Raw genomic sequence first — 23,880 nt, 5'->3', positions numbered from 1 at the left:
ATGCTGTAGCCTAGCGGTCATAGTGTGGTCATGGGTTAGTTCACCGTTTCCCAAACTCGGTCCTGGGGACCCCAAGGGGTGCACGTTTTGGTTTTGCCCTAGCACTACACAGTTGATTGAAATTATCAAAGCTTGATGATTTGTTAATTATTTTAATCAGTTGTGTCAAGTGCTATGGCAAAAACCAAATTGTGCACCCCTTGGGGTTTGTTTGTGTTTTTCTATGATAGGGCCTTGAATGATGCGACTGTGAACAAAAAACTTGCCTCATATGACTTGGTAATATATGTTTCATTGTCACATATACTGGATAGGTGCAGTTTTACAGGGTCAGCCATAGTGGTGTAGCACCCCTGAAGCAAATTACTGTTGAGTGCATTGCACAACAACATATTTATTTTCACCTTGTCAGGTCAGGTATTCGAACTAGCAACCTTCCGTTTACTGGCCCAACACTCTAACCGCTAGGCTATCTGCTGCCCGTTAATGCACCGGCCTACTGTGTCCATTCAGTGGCCGATTTAATTTCATAAAACAATGTGAGGTCTTCCATCTGTAACGGTTCATTGGTTCAAGAGATGTTGTTGCCAATATCAAGGTAATGTGTGGATGAGAAAGGGGCCGTAGGTCTTTACAAAGTAGGTTCTCTTGGAGTGGATGTGTCTCCTTTCTTACATTTGTTCATTCGTCTTTTTCTCCTCCTGTTCTTTCCAACAGCAGTAGCTCTCCTTTCCCCCTCCAGAGTGATGGGTATGAAGCTGGAACTTTGTGTTACATTATCTTTACCTCTGATGGGCACCAACACCTGTGAACAAAGAACACAATTAGATTTACCAATGGCAAAATAAGCATATGGATATTGATCCCATGAAAGTATATCAGATCATTCACAAAAAGCACACACCTTTGTACTGTATATGGCTGTTTATATGGAATTACCAGTCTCTGTGGGGAGAGAAACGAGAGGTTAGCATTGGTAACATCTCTATGAATACCACTACAGCTCTTGTACTTGTAGTAACAGAGACACACCAGAAGGTGGCAGTAATGAGGAAAAGTCACCAATCAGTAGTAAGGTAATGACATTCTTATCTAAATGGCTCAGAGGCCTCCTCTATAAACATAGTTAATCAGTGGATGACACATACATTACTGCAACAGAACAATTAATCACTTTACCACCTGGGATATACACCACACAATCCAGTGTTGTGTAAAATCAGACATCTGAAACTGTAATATTGATGATGGAGGTCTCACGATTCTGGCAGAATATTAATATGAGCCGAAATGAGACTCAATCACTGTATTCTCTCTCTCTCTTTCTCTCTCTCTCTCTCTCTCGCTCGTCTTATAGATGAGAATGTTAAGTCAGACATCTTGAAACACTAATATTGATAATTGAGGGTGTCTCGGATTTTGGAAGCAGAGCCTACTTGACAAAATTTGAATGTGTGCCCAATTGAGACACTCTCTCTCTCTCTCACTCCTCTCTCTCCTCCTGTCCTATAGCTGATAATGGCTTCCTCCCTCTGTTCCACAGCGTTCTCCTGCCCCAACAGGCAGCCCTAGCTGATGCTGATCCAGCTCTTGTGATTCATTTAGACAGGCTGACAGCCAAGCTGTGTAAACAGCCATTAGTATTTCATGACTACCTAAATTATCTCCCTTTTTTCTTCCATCTTATATCTCTCTCTTTTTTATTTTCCTTCCCCCCTTCTTGTCATTTTAGCCACTCTCTTTGACTCCGCCATCTTGTTTTCTTCTCTCTCTCTCTCTGACTCACCAATTCCCAATCCCATTGGTAATAACAGCAAGCAGGTGTTATGTGAGAAGCAGTTAAAATATGCTAATTGGTGGTGGCTCATGTCTGTGAAATTATGCTGAAAATGCTTGCATAAAAAGGGACGGAATATGAATGTCTACCGTGTGGGATGGTTCTGACAGCAGGGTACTGTTGTTACCTTTGATACACACCCACCCCTGCTATGGGCTTTGGAGGAGGGGGTTGATAAGAAGTTTGTATTTATCAGCCAAAATGCACTAAACCCCAAGATATGGGAGATGTGGAAGGGTCTGGAGGAGAGGGTGCTCAGACTTCTGTTACAGAGGTTCTGTTATTCTGTGCAACAGTGTTCTTCACTCCTGGTCCTGGAGAGCCAAAGGGTGTGCAGGTGTTTGTTCCCACCCAGCACTAACACATCAGTATGGTGCTGCCCTTCAGAGACAGATAGACACCCTGTGGGTCCCCAGGAGCAGGGCTGAAGAACATTGCTCTATGACCTAACACAGACTTCAACTATCACTTTGTGAGACAGCCTCTGTATGGCATGCTCATATGAGGAAAGTCCACAGCTCGTATTCACAAAGCATTTCAGCGTAGGAGTGCTGATCTAGAATCAGGTCCCCCCTCTCCATGTAATCTTATTCATAACGACCTAAAATCCCAAACTGATCTTAGATCAAGTGTTGTCCTTACTATCCAGCAGCTCATCAGCCATCAGCCCATCCTGACGGTTTCCCAGGACGAAGGCCAGGAAGGAGAGTATCAGGGCGTCCATGATGCCCATGATAGCCAGGATGTAGGCCCAGCGCACGGAGCACGCTCCCAGGGTGTACTTGTCTGTCTGCTCCCCACACATCCTCTTCACCTCATCACTGTCCCAGCCATCTGGGTAGATCATGCAGCCCAGAATCAGGCATGTACCTGGGAGAGAGGGGAGAGAGAGGGAGGGAGGGAGGGATGGGGGGGGGGGGGGGGGTGGAGAGACGGAGGGAGAAAGGAAGAAGAGTGTGAGAAAGGGGGAGATGACAGAAAAGAGAGATATACAGAAAGATGGAGGGAGAGAAAGAAAAGAGACAAAGAGAGATGGAGTTAGCATAACCCATACCATATCTATGCAGCATTCTAAATTTAACCTCCTCCCCCTGTAGTCTTTCCTCTCCTCCTCCCACTGTTGTCTCTCCTCTCCTCCTCCCCCTGTAATCTTTCCTCTCCTCCTCCCCGTAATCTCTCCTCTCCTCCTCCCACTGTTGTCTCTCCTCTCCTCCTCCCCCTGTAATCTCTCCTCTCCTCCTCCCCCCATAATCTCTCCTCTCCTCCTCCCCCGTAGTCTCTCCTCTCCTCCTCCCCCTGTAGTCTCTCCTCTCCTCTGTTCCCTGTAGTCTCTCCTCTCCTCCTCTCCCTGTAATCTCTCCTCTCCTCCTCCCCCGTAATCTCTCCTCTCCTCTGTTCCCTGGCTGATTGATTCCCTTTCTTGAACACTGTCAGGGTGACCACTGCAGCTCCCCTGTCACGCCCTGACATAGAGATTGCTAGTTGGTTTGGTCAGGGTGTGAATATCTATGGGTATATCTAGTATGTGTATATCTATGTTGGCCGGGTGTGGTTCCCAATCAGAGGCAGCTGTCGATCGTTGTCTCTGTTTGGGGATCATACTTAGGTAGCCATTATTGCCTACCTATGTTGTGGGATCTTGTTTATGTTTGGCTTGTTGGATGTTTAGCCTTTTGAACTTCACGTTCTGTTGCATTTTGTTATTTTGTCGGTGTTTATAATAATAAACAACCATGTACGCATACCACGCTGCACCTTGGTCCGATCCTTTACTCAACGAACGTGAAATCCCCATGGACACAAACAGTACACACACCCACTTCAGCCAGAGACACTGGGGCTGCCTTCAATTCAATTGTTCAGAGCACGTGACAATAACACAGAGATGTCAGTGCAGGCTGTGGAAGCAGATCAATAAGACTATTGTCAGAGGATATCTAGCAGTCCCACACAGCAGCAGAGTCCGTAGTAGAGGCATTTGTGTGTGTTAGCACTGTACCCCTCCACAACTGTTATCAGAGGCTACGCTAAAGAGACAGAGAGATAAACAGATTTAAGAGATGCATAATCTCAGGAAATGAAAGAGAGCAGCCCTCTTTCTTTCTCTCCATCCATCCCTCTCTCTCTTTCCTTCCTCCCTCCCTCTCATTCACTCACAGAATCTCAGGAAATGACAGAGTATCACAGAAGCAAGACTTGTAACCTGTTTCCACAAGAAAAGGGCAACCAGTGAAGAAAAAATTATGTTGATTTATTTTCCCTTTTGTACTTTAACTATTTTCACATCGTTACAAGACTGTATATAGCCATAATAGGACACTTGAAATGTCTCTATTATTTTGGAACTTTTGTGAGTGTAATGTTTACTGTTAATTTTTAATTGTTTATTTCACTTTAGTTTACTATCTATTTCACTTGCTTTGGCAATGTAAACATATGTTTCCCATGTCAATAAAGCCCTTCGAATTGAATTGAATTGAAAGGGGCGGAGAGGAACTGGAGAAACTGAGAAAGACACTCCCCACTGTGTTTCTGTTCTCTCAGTCTGTTGTTTCCTGTTAGTCTTGAGTTAAACATGGACAGGCCATGATGATATGGATCATAATTATGGTAATAATGATACAAACAGTGCTAACTGGTCTATAATAATGCACACTGATGTTAAAGCATGTAATAGCTATAATCTACATCCCACACCCTCTACACCAGGGGATCCCCAATTACATTCAGCCGCGGGATGATTTTTTCTTGAGCGGATGGTCGGGGGGCTGGAACATAATTATAAATAATTTGTACTCTGCAAATTGACCGCAAGAAGGCCAAACCGATAGTATTTGACAAAAATATAGTCATTTCAACCCTTGATTACATTGGGATATGATCACATATGTCTCTCTATTTATGAATCTTTGTGAACAGATTTTCCTAGCCGGAAGCATTAGCGCAGTGCCAGACTCTGATGATCCACATTGCTAATCACTGAACTAGGCATCTGAGGATCGGACACCTATGAGTGTCTCTCGTTTTCAACATTGATCTTGTTAATAGGTGCTGTGTGTGAGAGTGTTGGATTGGATGCTCTGCATTTGACTATGGCCCTCTCACTTCCAGACCTTTTCATGAATAACACAACATGGTCCTGAGGTGGTCCTATAGCTTGGATCCAAACTGAGCGGAGGGAAAGGAGCTGACTGCATTCTAACTTTGCACTCATCATAAATAATCAAACATATTTACCCGTTCACTCCATCTTGCAGTGAGCCAGGAAGATGCAGAGTGAGGAGAGAGAGCATGGGATCCTACAGATGTAGGATCTTAATTTGATCATTTTTGTTGCTGAGAATTTTCCTGCACCACAGGAAATGCAGATGAGCCTTGTGATTTACAAAATTCACTAAAAACCCACACTAACTCATGGTTATATTAACAGTATTGCACTTGTCATGTAGCCTACTTTTGGCCAGCTAATAGCCTAACCACATCAAAAGTTCAAATCCTGTTGCTGCATGATTATTTTACTGTGAAAACCTGGGTCAAGTTAAAATCCTACATCTGTAATGAACAAAGAGCCTAAAGTTTAAGTCTCCAGCTAACATGGAATAGGTCAATTAATGAGCCAATGTATAGGCCTCCCAGAGAGGGTCAGGTGGTGGACTTCTCGGTTACTGCTGGGCTGGATATAACACTCATCCTCAGAAGGCTACTGGTGCAGCCCATCTGCTAATACGTGATTCCATTCACTTTAACGTCTTACTCTGTCGGAGACAGTGTTGCCAGAAAGCTGAGGAGGCCAAGAGGGGCTGCTGAAGGATCAAAGAGCACTGCAAATCCCAGCTCTCCATGTTCACCATATAATAAATATCATTGCCTCTGCTTTGAGGTTAGATAGCAAGAGAACATGACATTACCGCATATCGCATACTATTGCACGTTTCTAGGTCGTTTCTGGCCTTCTCTTGTTGAAAGTTAAGAGACTGTCCTTCTTCTCTCTCTTTCTCCTAACCCCCCTTACATCTTTTTTTTTTATCTCTCTCTGTTTCTGTCTCTCTCTCTCTCTCTCTTCTCCTCCCAGCTGACAGCTGTTGGCAGGGTAGAGGCCTGGGGGGAATCAGGGAGGAGTCAGAGTCTGGACCTTTCAGTCCTCTCACTCCTCGTCTCCACTCTCCCTCCAACTGTTGCTGCTTCTCCTCTACACAGACAGACAGCTCCTTAATCACAACTAATTACAGTCCCAGTTGTCCGCTCTCTCACTCCACGGCTGCTTAATGTCTTGATTGAGGCTAGTTGGTTGGTTGTGATTGAGGCTGGCTGGTTGGTTGTGATTGAGGCTGGCTGGTTGGTTGTGATTGAGGCTGTGTGTGCATGCACGCATGTGGGTTTTCTTTCAGTGCAAATGTGAACCATGCCAAATGCATATTAGAGGGTGTAAATTGGGGCAGTGACAGATAGATGAAAATTGGGCACTCTCCTCTCCCTCCTTTCTCGCTCTCTCACACCTTTCCATCTCCCCTCTCCCATCTCCCCTCTCCCCTCTCCCCTCTCCCCTCTCCCCTCTCCCCTCTCCCCTCTATCCTCCTGTGGTGCTGCTGGTCAGATGGTCAGTCTGTTAAGAGTAATGTGAGGAGGCATTCTGTGTGACATGGATGCTGTGCCGTCTGCTGCATATGGCCAGGCTCATTAGCTCATTAGCTCCTTAAATGCACAAATGCAAACACGCATGTGCACGCACACGCACAGCCAATACAGCACCGTATATTGACTGCACAAACAGAGCAGTCAATGTGATTACAGCCAAAGAGATTCATTTTAGACCGTTGAGTTGTAATGCTAGCAGGGAGCTGTCCAATCAAGAGGTGCTGAAACCCCCACTGGAGACCTGCTGCATTCACTCAACTGGCTTACATGAGCTGTTCCCCCTCTCTGTGGTTTGGATTAGAGTGCAGACAATAGCATTTACATGCTTATTTTTCTCTCTCCCACCTTGTTTCATTTGTCATTGCGGCCGATAAGGATTTTACAAGGAGGCAGACAGGGAAGGAGAGGGGGAGAGATAAAAGTGAAGGAATGAGATAAGAAAGAGGGAGGGGCAGAATGAGAGAGGGAAAGAGCTGAGCACTCTGTCTCTATAGCTCAGGCTCAGAATTACATCAAGTGTAGCTGTTGCTTCTCTACTGTGCACAGGTAGAGCATGGAGAGAGAGAGGCAAAAGCATCATGTCAGGAATAAGCACTATACAATGAGTGTCTGAACAGAGTAGGAATTCTATGAGGTGCGTGTTGTTTTCTTTCCTAGGGAGAGGAGAGGAGGAAGGTGAGAATGAATAGAAGGATAGTGGATGGTGGAGAAGATAGAGGGATAGAGGGAGGGCTTGCTGAATGGAAGTACCATCGGGAGGTTACAGGGTTAGAATCCCAATGCTTCCTATCTGACACATAAAGAGAGGAAACAAAGTGTTCAACAAGCAAGACTAGTCCGTCCTCCCCTTAACTGAGCAGCAACGGTGGTTCTTAATTAAACCAATAGATATTTTGTATTTGTTCTGCAATTCATTACTATGAACTTTTAGTATTTTCTGACCTGACCAGGAAAAAGTCCTATCCTATTCACAGCAGATAAATCTGCTCTCTTCTCCATTCCTACAGCAGAGGGGTTTATGTACGGTCCCTGCTTCATTTATATTAAAAAAAGGTCTTATATGATTTATAGTATACCTATGAAACCTGCTATGCCAGACAGAAAAAAGCTAAACTCTTATGTCATTACTGTCTCCCAAGGCAGCATAGTGTAGATTATCGTTAGATGCAAAGAAAAATGACCCATTCAACCCATTGTCAGACACAGCAATAGAAAACCCCTTTGTCTTTTCATCACAACATAAATCTGCATGAATCATTACGATAATCCTCATAGGCGTAGATGTTGTTTTTCTGATTTAAATCCCTCTATAAAATCCCACTGACTGACCTCCACTGGTTTAAATCCCTCTATGAAAGCCCACTGACGGACCCCCACTGGTTTAAATCCCTCTATGAAAGCCCACTGACGGACCCCCACTGGTTTAAATCCCTCTATGAAAGCCCACTGACTGACACTGGTTTAAATCCCTCTATGAAAGCCCACTGACTGACACAGGTTTAAATCCCTCTATGAAAGCCCACTGACTGACCCCCACTGGTTTAAATCCCTCTATGAAAGCCTACTGACTGACTCCCACTGGAAGCAATAGTTGACCTGGGAGAGTAAGAAAGCATTTCCACCAATCAGAAGTAGTCAGTTATTGCCACCAATCATGTCTTCTCCCACTGAGATCTGTTTAGAGGTGACAGAAGCAGATGCATCGTCATGGTGACTGGCAGCCTGCTGTCAATCCTGTCATCCTTACAGGAAGTGACATGTAATGTGCATGTGGATGACTACAGCCAAAGATTGTTCATTATATTGACAAGATAGTCAAGTGACCACTCTAACAATGGAAAAACATGTCCTCAAAGATGGAAGGCAGGCGGGAGGAGGCGAGATCAGGTGGGGTCATTCTAGCCAATGAGAGGACTCATCTTTGTATCTGTGCCATTATAGCGTCTGTCACAGCATGGGTTCCATTTTAAAGTAGTCAATTTTCTTCTTCTTCATTGGCTGATTGCTCCCAACTCATAGGAATCCCCACCCAGTTGACCACTTTAAAATGGTGGAAGCTCTCAATGGCAATGTCCATGCTAAAACGGGTTTCATCCATGATGAGTCCTCTATCTATCGCTATGACAACAGGCTCCGATATAAAGTTGCCGAAATGCCATGTGCGTCCACTTATATCAGTTCATTCATAACAACCTAACCATTACGAAACTTCTATTTTTTGTTGACACTCTCATTGACCTCCTTACAGAAATTCCTCACTTCATGGGCTTATTTTCGCGGACAGATTTTGGGTGGAGTAAAACCTCTTGCGTCGCCTCTTCCTCTTTGCTACAGGTAGCTGAGAGAGTCACACACTCCTGACACTGTGACAGAGGCCGACATGAGTCACACAGTCAGCTATCTCTCCTTTCCTCTCCCTCTCTCTGTCATTTTCCTCTTCCTTTCTTGTCCTCTCTTTAATTCCCTCATTCTCTCTCTCTCTATCTGTCACTCTTTCATCCCATCTCATTAGTAAACCCAGCCCTGCCATATGCCTCAATCCCTACTAAAGAGTCACAGACACTCACGCTCAACCCCTCTCTCAGATATGACTAGCATTTTATCATACTCATAAAGAGCTGTAGTATTACAGTAGCCCCACACATTGGAAACCGTTTCCCATGAACCTCTAGGGCGGAGGAACAGAAGGGGTGATTGGGAACAGGTGTTCCAATTAATTACTGGCGGCTGCCAGCAGACCCGCCGAGTATCGAGCGTTTGCCGACGAGGAGCCATAGTGACAAGCAAAGCAGCCTCACAGGGAAAAACAACATTTGTTGACGCACTGTGTAATCATGTGAGTAGAGAAAAAATAACCAACCTAATAATGTTTTAATGCGCTTCCATGAGAGGGAATGAGAGGGATAAGCTGAATAGTAATATAGTATCATAAAGTAAGGCTTTTTGGATGGGACCCAGGCAGCTACAGACTGGGGACTGCTACTGACTGTGCTGAATGAGCAGCGATAGAAAAGCGACTTCCTCCACTCTGCTGGAGAGCTGCAAGCTGCCAAGATAATTCACCCACACGGTTAGTTCTACATTGCACCAATCAACCCAGGTGTCTCATCAATGCTTGATGTCTAACAAAAATCCATTCTCTGAGTTTTTTATTTTACAGAAAGAGTATAGCCTACTCATCTCTCCATTAGTTTAGAAGAACTTCATCACTATTCAGCGTGGATCCCTCTTTTCTTTCCCAAGTTCCTCAGATGTGGTGACAGGGTTCTGGGAGTGGCAGATGATGCAGGCAGTTCCTGTGACTCTTCTACAGATGTCCTCATTTATTTTTACCCACCCGGCGCCATTTGAAGTTGGCTGATGGGATTGTTTTAATATTCCTCTGATCTGGGCTGACGGAAGGGTACATGTGATGTGGTCCTCTCTCTACTGCTCTGAGATCAGTTTGGAAGTACCAAGCTGACTAATGATGGACTGAGAGAGGCGGGGATAGAGTGAGTGATCTTGCCGGGGGAACTTTATGCAACTGTCTCTGTTGTGCTGTAATCGTGAAAATAACATTCAGCTGAAGTGGGAAGAGAAGGTTGAAAGGGACAATAGTGATAATCTGGAAGCAGAGTGTCACAGAGAGACAGTGGAATACTGAAATAATTGTGGAATTTAAAAGTTGTTTATGAAGCTGAACAATTTCTACAGAGTGAGAGATGTGAGTGGTTGATTCTAGTTTCAGAACTAAATGATGGACTGTCAGTACTTTCTTTGTCTGTGTAGAGGGGCCAGACACATTGTGTCTCTCTCTACCCACTCTGATCTTATGTCAGCAAGAGTGATCAGCAGGAGCTTGGTGAGCAGTGATGCATGGCAGAGCTGTATCAGAGGGAAGGCTTTAATGCCGACCAGTGCCCATGGGGCGAGGGCAGCAGGGAACATCTTAAAGGGCAGTCCGGTCCATATCCAGCTGGTTGCCATGGAGACACACCTTTTAACTGTCCAGCGGTGCCTTCCCAGCAGGAACCTCTTTGACCACTACACCGGTCTCTGCTTACCGTGTCCGAGAGTTCCTGCCCATCTCACAGCAACAAGAGAGGGAGAGGCAGGAAGCCAGCTAGTAGTGTGCTGTTTCCATGGCAACCCCGGGGAGCGAGCGAGCCAAGCTCGGAAATAATATTGACTGCAGAGCTGGCAGCGAACAACGGTGAAACAGTGCACCTCTCTCTCAGCCACGCATCCTCCAAGCCGTAACCCTCATAAACAGGTCTGTGTAAACAAACTGGGTTACAGCTAGATCAACACCGCAACACAGAAAGAACTTCACTGCAATGCTCAACCACAAGCTTCAACATAGACTATCTCATTAAAGCGAAGTATGGTGTTTGAACCCAGGGGCGATAGTATAATAAGTCATAAGTGCAGTTATGCACACAGAACGTGTCGTCATCCAGACTCCCTGGAATATCAACCACACCTTCCCTGAGACCAATATACTGCGCTAAGGTTATCAGACAACAACCTCTGCTGTTGTGCTGCTCGGCGAGTGCCGAAGCCATTTGATGTCCTCACAACAGACCTAATTTGTATTAGTTTTTTTCCCACAGTCTTGGCAAGGCTCGCTTTGAAAGAAACACTCCGTCAACATCATTAGCTGTTTCTTTCACAGCGTGAACATTGTTCCTCAACCTGCTCAGCTCAGTACTACCATTCCTTTAGATATTGCACACCAATTAATTTCAATTTCTTGGCTTAAAGAGATCCAGATCCCTTTAATTATACACACTGACCCCATATCACATACCATTGGTGCTAATTTCCCACTGGGCACAGCGGTCAGTTCAACATCTAGTTTTGATTTTGATAGAAGAATTTGGTAATGACTAATTATTATACCCCGAAACTGTGTGAAACAGCGATAACTATGTATGGGAATAGAGGAAAAATGCAGCCTGCCTGAGCAAGGAGTAGGCTATGATAAGAACATGTGTGTGTGTGTGTGTGTGTGTGTGTGTGTGTATGTGTGACCTGATGGTCAGGAGAGCAGAGGATAACCACATGAGCTAAACCCAGGTGTGAGCTTACAAGATGTGTACAGTGGAAAAATACAGCCCACCGAAGCGGGGTGGGATTTTTCCTCTGATGTGTGTGTATAAAAAGATTGTGCGTCCATTTTGTGGCAGAGCGCTCTCATGAATAAAGGCTGACCATTGCAGAAAGGGGTCTTTGTTTAATTTATTATTTAAACTAGAGATTTATAACCTCTGGGAATTATTCAAAAATTGAAGAAGTAGTTGACTTCAACCATTGAGATAAGAAAACTCTCGTGACAGATTTACATTTAGTTGAGTTGTCAACTAACGTGAATGCAACATGAAATCAACAAATTTCACCGTGTCATTGGCTTTAGGGTTAAAAGTTGGGTGAAAAAACTACGAAATGCCCTTACATTGATGGCTTTTTGCAAATACAATCAATTTTCCACATTGATTCAACGTCATCACATTGATTTTTTTTGTTGAAATGAAATGGAAACAACTTTGATTCAACCAGTTTTTGCCCAGTGGGTAGTTTCCCATTCATATGGCGGCATTTGCCTTCCTTCACTGTAATTGCTGTTCGGGGGCAATTCCCCAAGGGGTGTGAGTGCTTACTTAACAATGACAGGGTGCTCCAGGAAAACATCCCTGCTGGTCATTTATTAGACCCCTATGCCTGGTCCTGGTCTCTGTGGCTGGCTAACAATAGGCTGTCATGTTTCCGTTCAACTCTGGGGTCACAGGCTGCTTCTCCCAGACGGGGAGAGACTTGGTGCTAGATAGGGTAATACATGCTGGAGGCACGGCGATATGGCAGCCAAGCCCAGGAAAACCCAATCCATTATGATGTATTGAGTGATGAGCAGATTAAGATGAAGGGTGTCGAAGAGCTGGGAGATGATGATGCGGCCATGTGAGGATAACATGGAGAATGAGATTGCCCTCAGGGCTTCGGTTTTGGTTTGCAGGTGGAAGAGATGATTGAAACAATGACTGATTGATTAGCCATGGATCAGGTGGAGCAGCGGAGGAAGAGAGAGACCGGATGAGTAGGATGAGACGTACACGCTCCAACACAGCGGATGACTGCCGAGGTCCAGCACATCAAAGGATTTACCCTATGTCCTCCTTTGATTGGTGTGGAAACTTAAAATGGATGCCGCAGGTGAGGACTGAGAAGTATTGAATAAAAAAAGTCAAAGGTCTCTGAAGACTTTGGCCAGTACAAGACGAGTCACCACTGCCCACACAGTCAGATATCAAGCACAGAGTCTCTTAAAGATGAGCAGTTTACAGGTGGTGTTGTTGTTTTCTAGACCTGAGTAACTGGGCCAAGTAGTCTTACCTTTGCTGAAGCCCATTCATTCACCATAAATCACCCAACAAGAGAACCCAACAATGACAGCCAGGTGTCATAACCAGCCGGTTGGAGAGACTGATAGATGACAGAAACAGTCTCTTAACAAAGCAAACTCAGACACACCAACATCACACACACACACACACACACACACACACACACACACACACACGCTGCTGCTGCTGTCTCGCTGCTTTTTTAATGGTTCACCTTGTCCCTCCTTCTTCCCCTCCCTCCCTCCTTCTTCCCTTCCTCCCTCTCCCAGAAGAGGGGGATAAATCAAACGCCTGTCTCCTGTGCTTGGCTCTGGTGATCCAGGAGATAAACACAGTTTGGAAATCTATAACGCCAACTCCTCCTCTGAACGCTGGCTGGGACATAGAGACTGGAGGATACGTGGGGGTAAATACATCTACAGCCTATCTCTACTTAGACTACAACAACAATGTCTGGACTGATGGATCAAACAATGGTTTTAATCTAACAGCTGGTCTCATGGAATAAAAGATTGAGAGCAGAAGGTTTGGTGGTGAGAATAGTTCACCATGCTGTATGCTAGATGTGCTTGTCATAGTTGATCAACATGGCCAATACAATTCAATGAGCTTCATATTCTCATTTTGGGGTGTTGATTCATAATTCTCATTTTAGGGTGTTGAAGCCACCTCAAGAATATCCAGCATAAGAAACAGATCTTGTTCACACGTGTTTTCATGTGGGTGTCTTATGGTTAGTTTGTTGGCACATGTAGGCGAAAGTCAGTGTTGTTAATAATAATGATCTAATTTTCATTCATAACACTCTCACATAGTCTTTATCTGTAGTTAATTGTTACCCTTTTGCCTCTAGTCATAATTAAACAACTCTCAACTGTCATTATTTCTTTTAATTATGAAGTCAGGAAGGGATATGCTTGTTCAGGACAGGGAGAGAGAAGAGAGAGAGGTCTCTATAGACCTTTTCACTTGCGGTTGAGCAGTGAGATGCAGCTTGCTGGAATGGGCTGCAGCATTGTGTTTGAGTTCATGTGATTCAAAAGAGCAACAGTATATTGTATACATTGTTTACGCAATGTTTTTAATGCCAATAAAGCAATTTGAATTTGAAAACAGAGTTTATTTTCTACCTGCTATCTGCTGCTTACAGCACATATGAATGTATTTGCACGGCTCATGATTCCATTTAATCTAAACAGGGCAACTTGAAATACCAAACGCCTTCAAAGCCTTCATTCAAGTTTGACTCAACTATAATTTATTCACAAACCAGAGTTAGGTAGTGTTATTGATATGGCTCATGCATTTCTAAAAGACCGGAAGGGATTCAGGGATTCAGGGATTCAAGATGCTTCAACACATGCTTTTGTCTAAAAGGTCATGTACTTTGCATTTTGGCTCGCTGCATTTTTTAAATGGATAAACAATGCTGACAGTGAGATCTCAATTGTGAATGTGAATGCTCTCTCTGCTAAGGTTCACAGACCTGGGGGAAATTCAGCCCAGAGAAAGTCACTTAACTGTGGCTCTATAGAGAAAGCCTTGTTGTGACCCTTAGATAGATGCACCAAAGTTAAAGTAATGTCTTACACATACAAGTATACATTAAGTACACAATTATGAAACTAAATGCCCTGATATCTTTAGCGGTTGGTGTTTGCAGCAGAGAGTTTCCATGGTTATTTGAGGTTCAGAGGTTATCTTGTTTGAGGTTGTCTGCTGTCTGACCGCCTTAGGGAATCTCTTGCCTGTAGAGCAGGCTTTCTTAAACTATGGGTCGGGACCCAAAGTGGGCCCTGGGCATGTGAGAGGTGGGTCGCAGTTATGAGAATACATCGTTGGATGACGATTTGGGTCACAGGAGGACGGTCAATTTCTCATTTCGGTCTCGAGCTGAAAAGGTTTAAGAACCCAAGATGTAGAGGATGAAGTTGTTGATATGTAGATCTCTAAGCGCTGGGGATGATGAGCTTGACAGGACCAGAGCTGCAATCAGGACCTCAGGGTCTACTCCTTCTTTGTATCAGCACTAATGACCTCTATAGAACCAGGGTAATCAATTCTTATTGAACTGTGGAAAGACTTCTGTCTGTCACTTGTCATGTCTACTGCTGCCACCTTAAAACCTAAACCACCACCACCACCCACTAGCACCAGCCACTATCTCCACATTCACTGTTTCCACTAGGATTTCTTTCAGCAGCGGTGGCAGAGGTAGCAGGGGGAGGGTCTTCCTGGGGCATACATCTATACATCTATTAATAGGGTTGGATACACTTCCAGGATTACAAGCTAGCTAGCTAGTTACCTTGGAGGTTTCTCTGACGATCTGATGTTGTAACGTGTCACTCGGTGTCACGACTTCCTGCGAAGCTGCCTCCTCTCCTGGTTCGGGCAGGCTTCGCCGTTCGTCGCCACCGGCCTTCTAGCCACTGCCGCTCCTCATCTCATCATTCCATTTGTCTTGTCTTGTTTATTACACACACCTGGTTCATATCCCCTCATCAGTACCTGTGTAAGTATTCCCTCTGCCCCCTTGTCTTTGTGTGTTATTGTTTATTGTGGAAAGTAGTGAAGCTCCTTGTATTTTCCCCCGCCGGGATATTTTCCCGTGTGCCTTGTATTTTCCAGTGCGCCTGTTTTGCGCACTGGAGTGTTTGACGCGTTCCTGCGTAACTCTGTGGTAGCATAATAAAGCCTGTTATTCTGTGATTTACCCTCCTGCACCTGACTCCTTCAACATCACCTCGTCACACTCTGATCTTAAAAGCATGTCTCGGCAGACATTTGGTGCGCCACTACTAAATTAATGTAGGACAAACACTGACATTTGATGTTCTTGTCAATGCTCTATTATAGCTTTATTTGAACACATATGTCAACACTTGACCATAGCAAAAAGGTTTTGCCTAGCTGCAGTAAGACAAACTTAAAAATTACAAGTCAATTGGGTCAACTTATTTTTACACGCTACTACAGTAGATGATCGCTACTTCTACAAGTGACCTCCTAAAATTACGTTTTACATTTGGCATAAACCCACCTGCTTTAAATAAGTCAGCTTCTCTCACTATGATCAGGGTTCGCTGAGTTGTATCAGAGAGAGAGAATGGAGAGAGAAAGTGAGAGACGGGCAGTATTTTCTCTTCTTGGGAAAAGCTTATGCTCCTTGAGATTATCACTTTCCCCTGCTGGGGGATTTGTCACTGATCCCTTGTGCAGTGGTGGGTGGCCTAGCTATTTAGTGACGCTTCCTTGGGGATGGATGATACATTAACATTTTTAGTCATTTAGCAGACGCTCTTATCCAGAGCAACTTACAGTTAGTGAGTGCATACATTTTTCATACTAGCCCCCCGTGGGAATCGAACCCACAACCCTGGCGTTGCAAGCACCATGCTTGCAACGCCAGTAAAACTTGTAGTGTATTTGAGGTTTAAAAAAGGCTTCTGAAGTTTGTAATTTCCATTTTAGATTTTTACTTACGAAAAATGTATCAACCTCTACAAAAATGTCCTTTAATTATAATCCACATAATAATTCACATTTCCTGTTGCTGCAGGATTATTTTTCTGCTGTAGCATTCTGGCTCAAATTAAGATCCTACATCTGTACTGTAGCAGACTGAGCAAGATCTCTATTGCAGAGTAGGACATTTGCAGAGTAGAGCATTCATAGATTGCTCATTCTACCCAAGATTACCCAGGTAGTGCTGACAAATACTGTGCATGCAGAACTCAAACAAAGGAGAACAGTCAAATGTGTAGGAATACACAGCCACACACACACCATAGACATAGCGCTAGAGAGCCCTTGTCTCTCTACTCTTTTACCCAATACTGTTAGTGTCTGACTTGGAGTTGCCAATCTTCTTCCCTCACCCACCACCCCCTCCATGTCCCCTAGTGCTAGGTCCCTATGTGGTGCTTTATGATTAACATGATTAGTACTGTTACTGAGCTGTAGCTTGCATCACCAACAGCAGACTGACATAACATGTGCTGCTGTAGCAAACAGCAGACTGACACATAACCCATGTGCATCCTGCAAGACCTCTAGGAAAGGCCGTGTTATCTCTCCTGTCAGCTGTACCGGTGGCTCAGTCAGTCGACCAGGCCTAATCCCATTATTTAGCCCCCCATTGAAAGAGCAACAGCAGGAAATAATGCTAACGCTAGCCGAGCGGTGCCATGGAACCAGGGCGAACACAGTGAGTTACCCCACCCACCTGTGGCACCGAGGCTGACACCCCGGGAGAAAAGGTTGTCCAGAAAGACACAGCTCTTTAGGAAGCGCGACATGCACTGGGGAAAGCCTACACCCGATAAATCACAAAGTTCAATTAGTGGTTCAACTGTGCTGGTCTACAATTAAAATCCGCTGATGCGCAGGAACCCACTTTAATAGCTCTTAGAGCATTTAAATGACTCTGCTTTACTGGAAGTTGGATTAATGATGCAGTAAAGTCAGAGTGTCTGTGGTTCCGAAAGCTTGAGTTTGACTTCAGAGCTGAACAGTGTATTGACAGATAGGCCTCCATCAAATATATCAACATTGCTCTGAATTTTCCTTGTCAGTATGGCTGATGCTTGCACTCCATACCAAGCATATTTGATTGGCAGGAAATTGATCATAAGATAGTTGAGTGTTAGAACGCATTTTGAATGAGGCTATATTGTACTCCCAGAGGACTAACTATTCTTTAGGGATTTGTATTGTCATGCTGTGTTAGATGTGGCTCTCTGGAATCGGCTGTCTTTCAAACCTCTCTTCTCTCTCCCTCTCTCTCTCTCTTTCTCCCTCTCCTTCCCGCTCTCTCCCTCTCTCTCTCTCTTTCTCCCTCTCCTTCCCTCTCTCTCTCTCTCTCTCTCTCTCTCTCTCTCTCTCTCTCTCTCTCTCTCTCTCTCTCTCATAACCAATCATAACGGTCAGTCACAGTTCAGTCCCAAAAGACCATGCAACTCTTCAATCAGAGATGTCACTCACTTCATTTCTAACAGGCCTAGCAAGTCCTCCATCACAGCTGCCAATCAAACTCATGAAAAATTGACTAGCTATTTTATCAAAGTAATTGTGTGCACCAATACGATAATATCACAACACTTTTAAAACAATTTCCCACATCTGAATAATACGAGTGTACATAAACCACCAGACCTAGTAATGAAATGTTATTGAAGCAAATCCCAATAATGGCATCTACAGTCATTGCAGATGCACAACCATGGGAGAATCTCTCCTCTTAGCCCAAACCCAGCTTATTGGTCGTTGGCAGGTACAGGATGTGTCAGAATGACATCCTAAACCTGGCAATGTATCTGCCACCTGTATCTCCCACCCCTAATCCACAGGAAGAGACATAAAACACCTCCTGCTCTGAACCTTCACATCTCCTGACGCACAACGTCTGCTTTCTAATTTATTCACCAGCTGACAGTTCTATTAAGAGGCATGCTATGCTGATCATTTGGGAGCAGGGTTTGAGAAAGCACACATTTCATGCCTGGCTGGTACACCATCTAACTTCCTGATGACTGCATTGGAGGCTTAAAGGTCCATTGGCCCATTGGACATAACATTACACTCTAAAAGGATGGAGTGTGTGTAGCTGACAGCGGTGCCTGGACCGGTGCATTGCTGAATGGGGAGGCAACAGAGAGAGGGATGAGTTAAAGAGGAGAGAGAGAGATGAGTAAAGAGGAGAGGGATAGAGGGTTGGGCCCTTTGTCTCTCTATCTGGAGTATGCTGTAGGAGACTGATCTGTGGAGTATGCTGTAGGAGACTGATCTGTGGAGTATGCTGTAGTAGACTGATCTGTGGAGTATGCTGTAGGAGATGATCTGTGGAGTATGATGTGGGAGACTGATCTGTGGAGTATGCTGTAGGAGACTGATCTGTGGAGTATGCTGTGGGAGATTGATCTGTGGAGTATGCTGTGGGAGGCTCTCTGATCTGTGGAGTATGCTGTAGGAGACTGATCTGTGGAGTATGCTGTGGGAGACTGATCTGTGGAGTATGCTGTGGGAGACACTCTGATCTGTGGAGTATGATGTGGGAGACTCAATGGGCTTCCACAGAGCTGGAGTAGTGAGCCGGCTATCATTTGCCCCATTTACAACTCCTCCTGATGTCCCACCACACTACTTCTGCAGTCCTCTAAAGCTCTGACTAATGGTGCTAGATTGTGTGTGTGTGTAACTGGGACTCCCGTTTGGTCATGTTACATCATCTCCCTAATCCTCTCAGGCCCAGCCAGCCAGTCCATCATGTTACCACTGACAGGAAGGATAAGAGCTGGTTGATGTCATTAGCTATTGTCTTTAGTGGTACTATGACACCACTGGCTTAGTGCACAACCTTGTAAAGTTGTGAGTGGAGAGGGAGGTTAACTAAGCTCTCATTTATGGCAGGTCATATTCAGTTCAGAAAGACATTGGTAGCCTGGTCTATTTTAAAGAAGTGTGAGAAATGGAGAGCCACACTGTGCAAAGATCCCCAACAGCCACAGTACTGTATGAGTGCTGAACAGACTGTGTGTATGTAAATGCCAAATCATGCACTCTTATGCATAGGCACGAGTTGGCCCAAACCCCAGATTGAGGGATTGTGGCAGACACCTAGGATAAATTAAAGACACGGTAAATAGAGCACACACTCACACACACACACACACACCTGAATAAATAGACAAACAAACAGTGCTGCCTGTAAGCAGCTGAGGAGCCAAACGGTGTTAGCGGCTGTCTCCCATTAGTGGAGCTTTGTGCTGTTCTGTTCTGCACAGAAACCTCTGGATCAATAAACCACTAGCAACAAAATGGGCCTTTTAATGTTCAATGCTAATGCCAGCTTCCGTCTCAGGGGGCCCATTGGACCGGTACTGAGTGCAGCAATGTGCAGCCACTGTGCAGGCCACTTACCCATATGAGCAGCCTAGTGGTCCAAACAGAGCCAGGAAACAGGTCGTTGAAATGCCTCCACAACACACTCAAGAGCCCCCCTGATTCCTTTGTTTGCTTGCGGAAGGCATTTTCAATCTGAGCAAGGAGCCCCTGCCCAATACATGAATGATAATCACCTTCCTGTGTGTTCAGGCATTGCCTTGGTGAGGGTCGGAAATAGGGGATGGCCAGCGGAGTTCTGATTTCCATCCAGGATGGCGAGCCGAGCACCAATCTGCTACCTCACTAGAGCCAGGCAGGCAGGCATTGTCATGTTGCCAGAGCTGGCCCATCCATCACATCCTCCACTAGAGTGGAGAAGCGCCTGGCATTTGGTGGAAGTTGTCACAGGATGAGTGTGATTATCATCGACCGACCATGCAGTGTGGTTGTGATGGAGGGGGCTGCCTGTCAGTCTTAGTTTGGAGTTAATTGGTCCGTAGTGAGGGGGTGGTCAAGGCGATGTAAGGGGGGAGGGAGCGAGAGGGAGGGAGGGAGGTTGTAGGGAGGTAGGGAGGCAGGGCGGATGGTCCAGCTGCTACGGTTTGCAGGCAGCTACTAGGCTGAGTGCAGAGTGGGCATGTCTACCTGAGAACTGCTGTGTGCAGTGGGCCAGTTAAGCACATTCTTCAAGAGTGGTAACAGTAGTAAGGAGACATAATTCTTTAGGTATTGCTGCAGCCTGCAGGGGCAAGAACATGTCAGTTGGTTTCATGTGCATTTCCTTGAAAACACACCTGCACAGAAGCAGACATTTTGAGAGCACTGTTCTGGAGTTGCTGTTCAAATGCCTGCAGGTGGATTGCTCTCATCAGACATTCAGCCTCTCCTCTGCTTTTAAGGAGATGTGCCTCTTAGCTATGTGCCGTCTTGGACAGAAACTCACAACAGCCAGTTACTCCTGGATAGAAGTCGGACTACACTGAGCCTAGAAGGATTTGACAATCACACCTGGGATCTGTGGCTGCAATGAGAAAAGGAAAGCACACTATATTTCCAATTACTACTCCCCAGGAACGTCTTAATAGCCAATTTCAGTGACCTCAACATGACATATCTGAGAGAATGAGAATGGAGAAAGGAAGCGATTGCGAGAGAGATTCAGTGAGTGAGTTGAATGAGGCAGAGATTGCCTGAATGCTGATGATGCATGTCATTGCCACGAGCAAAGTGCTGTGATGGATCAATAAAAGACAAGGAAGCAATGAGCAGCCAACAGGCCCCAAGCACTCAGACCTCTCACATTCATCGCCAATGTTAACTCCTCACCACAGAACACTCTAAAAACCATGCTCTGCAGCCTTACAGGAGTATGGTACATTGTGATGCCATATTTCTTGACAGAGACTTTGAGGGGAAAAAACATGGACTGTTGAGTTCATAAAACATATTTTTCACAGGTATATTTAGAGAATCTCAGTGGTGAAAAGGCCCCATAACTCGGCAGAGATCGTTAAAAAAATATTCTTAATTTAAACGACTTAAATATTTACAATATGTTTAGTAAAGTGTGTTTTTTGGCATCATACAGGCCACCTTAGTCAGTTTGTGGATCACCCCCTGTATAGTCTGAACATGATCAGATCTGTACTGTATTATAAAGGACCATATCCAGGGCTTCAAAGTAGGACTGCTGATCTAGGATCTGTCCATATAATCGAATTCATTATATTATATATATATATTATATGATATAAACATCCTGGCTGTGCTCTATGCAGGGCTTCTGTTTTAATTCAGCCTGGGATGACAATGCTGTGGAATCCTCCAGATAATCTCCGTGCTGGTGTTTATGTTCAGCATGAATTTACAGCCTCCCGAGTGGCGCAGTGGTCTAAGGCACTGCATCGCAGTGCTAGCAGTGCCACTAGAGATCCTGGTTCGAATCCAGGCTCTGTCGTAGCCGGCCGCTACCGAGAGACCCCATGGGTCGGCGCACAAGTCGTCCAGGGTAGGGGAGGGAATGGCCGGCAGGGATGTTGGTGGGTCATGGCGTTTGCAACGCCAGGGTTGTGGGTTCGATTCCCACGGGGCGCCAGTATGAAAAAATAAAATATAATGTATGCACTCACTAACTGTAAATCGCTCTGGATAAGAGCGTCTGCTAAAACGTTTTTAAAAAAAAAAAGTAAATTTACAGCGAGGCGCCTGCAGCTAGACCAAGCCTATACAGACGGATGATGTTGTGAGTCTCAGACCAACATCTGGCAAGCAACATTAACGCATTTCATTATTATTTTTTATTTGTGGGGGAGTATCAGTGGTTTGTGTTACTTGTTACAGAGATTAGTTGAAGGATAATTGCCTTTGATTGATCACTGGTTGATTGTATGCACCCGCTTTAAAGCCACAATCTGGAGTCTGTGCATTTTGTGCAAGCTTAAATTCTGCAAAGTAACTTTCACTGTGATGCTTGTTTACAAGTTTTGACAAATTCTGACGTATGAGAGAGCATTACCTGCAGACTACACCATGCGAGTGAGTCCGCGTGCGCATTTTGATTTTGTCTTTCCCCACAAGATGCAATCATGACAGGCAGGTTAAAACACCAAAATCAACTGTGCATCAATTATATTAATTTTGGGTGGGTCGAAACACATGAAACATTCATGGATATTTAGCTGGGAGATGAACATTGGGTTGTTATTTTACCTGACATGCATATGGGCCTCTTTTAAGATGGTTCTTTGTAGATTTTTACTCCAAGGATTAATCTACAGATAAAAAGGGAAACCTATTTAGTGTTTAGTTATCTTTAATTAATCTATTATCGTGTGTCTTTCAAGCATCCATGTGGGTTGTATCTTCCTGATATCCAATAAGGAGGGGAATTGCAACTCGTGGAGCTTCTCAAATAGAACCAAGTTTGCGTTTGACACATGCATGTGTACATTTATTTTTGCAAGGCTTGCACATGCAACGTGGCCCGTGTTGTTTGCGTGTCTGGCTGTATTTTGTGTGGTTGTCTTTGCTCCCTTAATAGATGTTTTAAAGATAGTGTGACAGTGTATGGTGAGTTAAAACAAACAAACAAACAAACAAACATGGCTGTCATCTGCCGGGAGCTTTTGCTCATTTGATAGAAACATATTTGCTTAACCCCCCGAAATTCATCATACACTTCTTGTAAAACTGATGTCAAGTATAACACTTAAAGCTAGAATACTTACTTTAAACAATAACAAAGGATTCCCCGCACCTGTTTTGCTACAAATCTAAGGGATGGGGCTGGATAAATGTAACCACTCTCAAATTCATAGACAGAGCTATAGATGCAAGGGCTAACCACCCATGATATCAAATGTAGTTTTAACCATGTTTTTAGGCTATACAGTGTTTGTTTACATTTACGTTGTTTACAAACATTGGAGTAAAACAAGCTTGTATTTTGGGTTCTGATGGGGTACGACAGTTGAACTAAGCTCATGAGGCATTTTTCAGTTATATTCTTCAAGAATCAATGGGTAGCCTATAATTTACAAGTCCAAGAATGGATGTAGCAACTAAGGATTCTAGCTTTAACACATTGTTTATTTCCCCTACCTGACTGATTGAACAGCTGGAATACAGACATTTCTCTCTGGTTGTAGAACTGCTGAAGTTCCGAACTCCTTCACCCTTCAAGGAAGCAACATGCAAACGGGGGAACTTACCGGCAGCCAGCTGCATCCAGCCGCAGATCTTGTAGACCGTGCCTGTGCTGCAGAAGAAGAAGAGCGTGAAGCAGCCGATGCATCCGATGACCAGCGCCATGGACATCCCGATGAAGAAGGACGCGGCCTTGAAGGCGCCGGAGGGGATGGTGCTGAACTCCATGAAGCTTCCCTGGCACGTCAGGTCCCGGGACAGCCCGTTTCCGATGCAGTAGTGAAAGAGGCCGAAGTAGCCGGCCTGCGGCGTGTCCATCCCGTCTCCGATCCAGTAGGGCTGGATGAAGCACACCACGTTGACTATCGCGAAGAGGATGGTGAAGATAGCCCACAGAACCCCGATAGCGCGGGAGTTCCTCACGTAGTTGGTCTGGTAGATTTTGGCAGCCTCGGAAGCGGGAAGCATCGTTTTAGGAGCACCAGGCACCATCAT

The 23,880-nt window shown here is 44.8% G+C and overlaps 1 protein-coding gene across 1 annotated transcript; it reads right to left on the bottom strand.

Annotated features, from left to right (window-relative positions):
- Positions 1 to 736: 736 nt before the first annotated feature.
- Positions 737 to 23,880, bottom strand: LOC311129113 (LHFPL tetraspan subfamily member 3 protein; the record flags this gene model as incomplete). Its single annotated transcript, XM_084161396.1, has 4 exons — positions 737 to 805; positions 905 to 945; positions 2,480 to 2,707; positions 23,451 to 23,880. 3 exons carry the CDS (start codon positions 23,878 to 23,880, stop codon positions 926 to 928), a joined length of 678 nt encoding a protein of 225 aa, XP_084017522.1. The 3' UTR covers positions 737 to 805; positions 905 to 925.

This window comes from Coregonus lavaretus, assembly GCF_964263955.1.
Source record: "Coregonus lavaretus genome assembly, chromosome: 5".
In the NCBI taxonomy this organism is placed as follows: Eukaryota; Metazoa; Chordata; class Actinopteri; order Salmoniformes; family Salmonidae; genus Coregonus; species Coregonus lavaretus.
The sequence above is the reverse complement of the archived record's forward strand: the minus strand, read 5'-3'. Positions and strand labels throughout refer to the sequence as shown.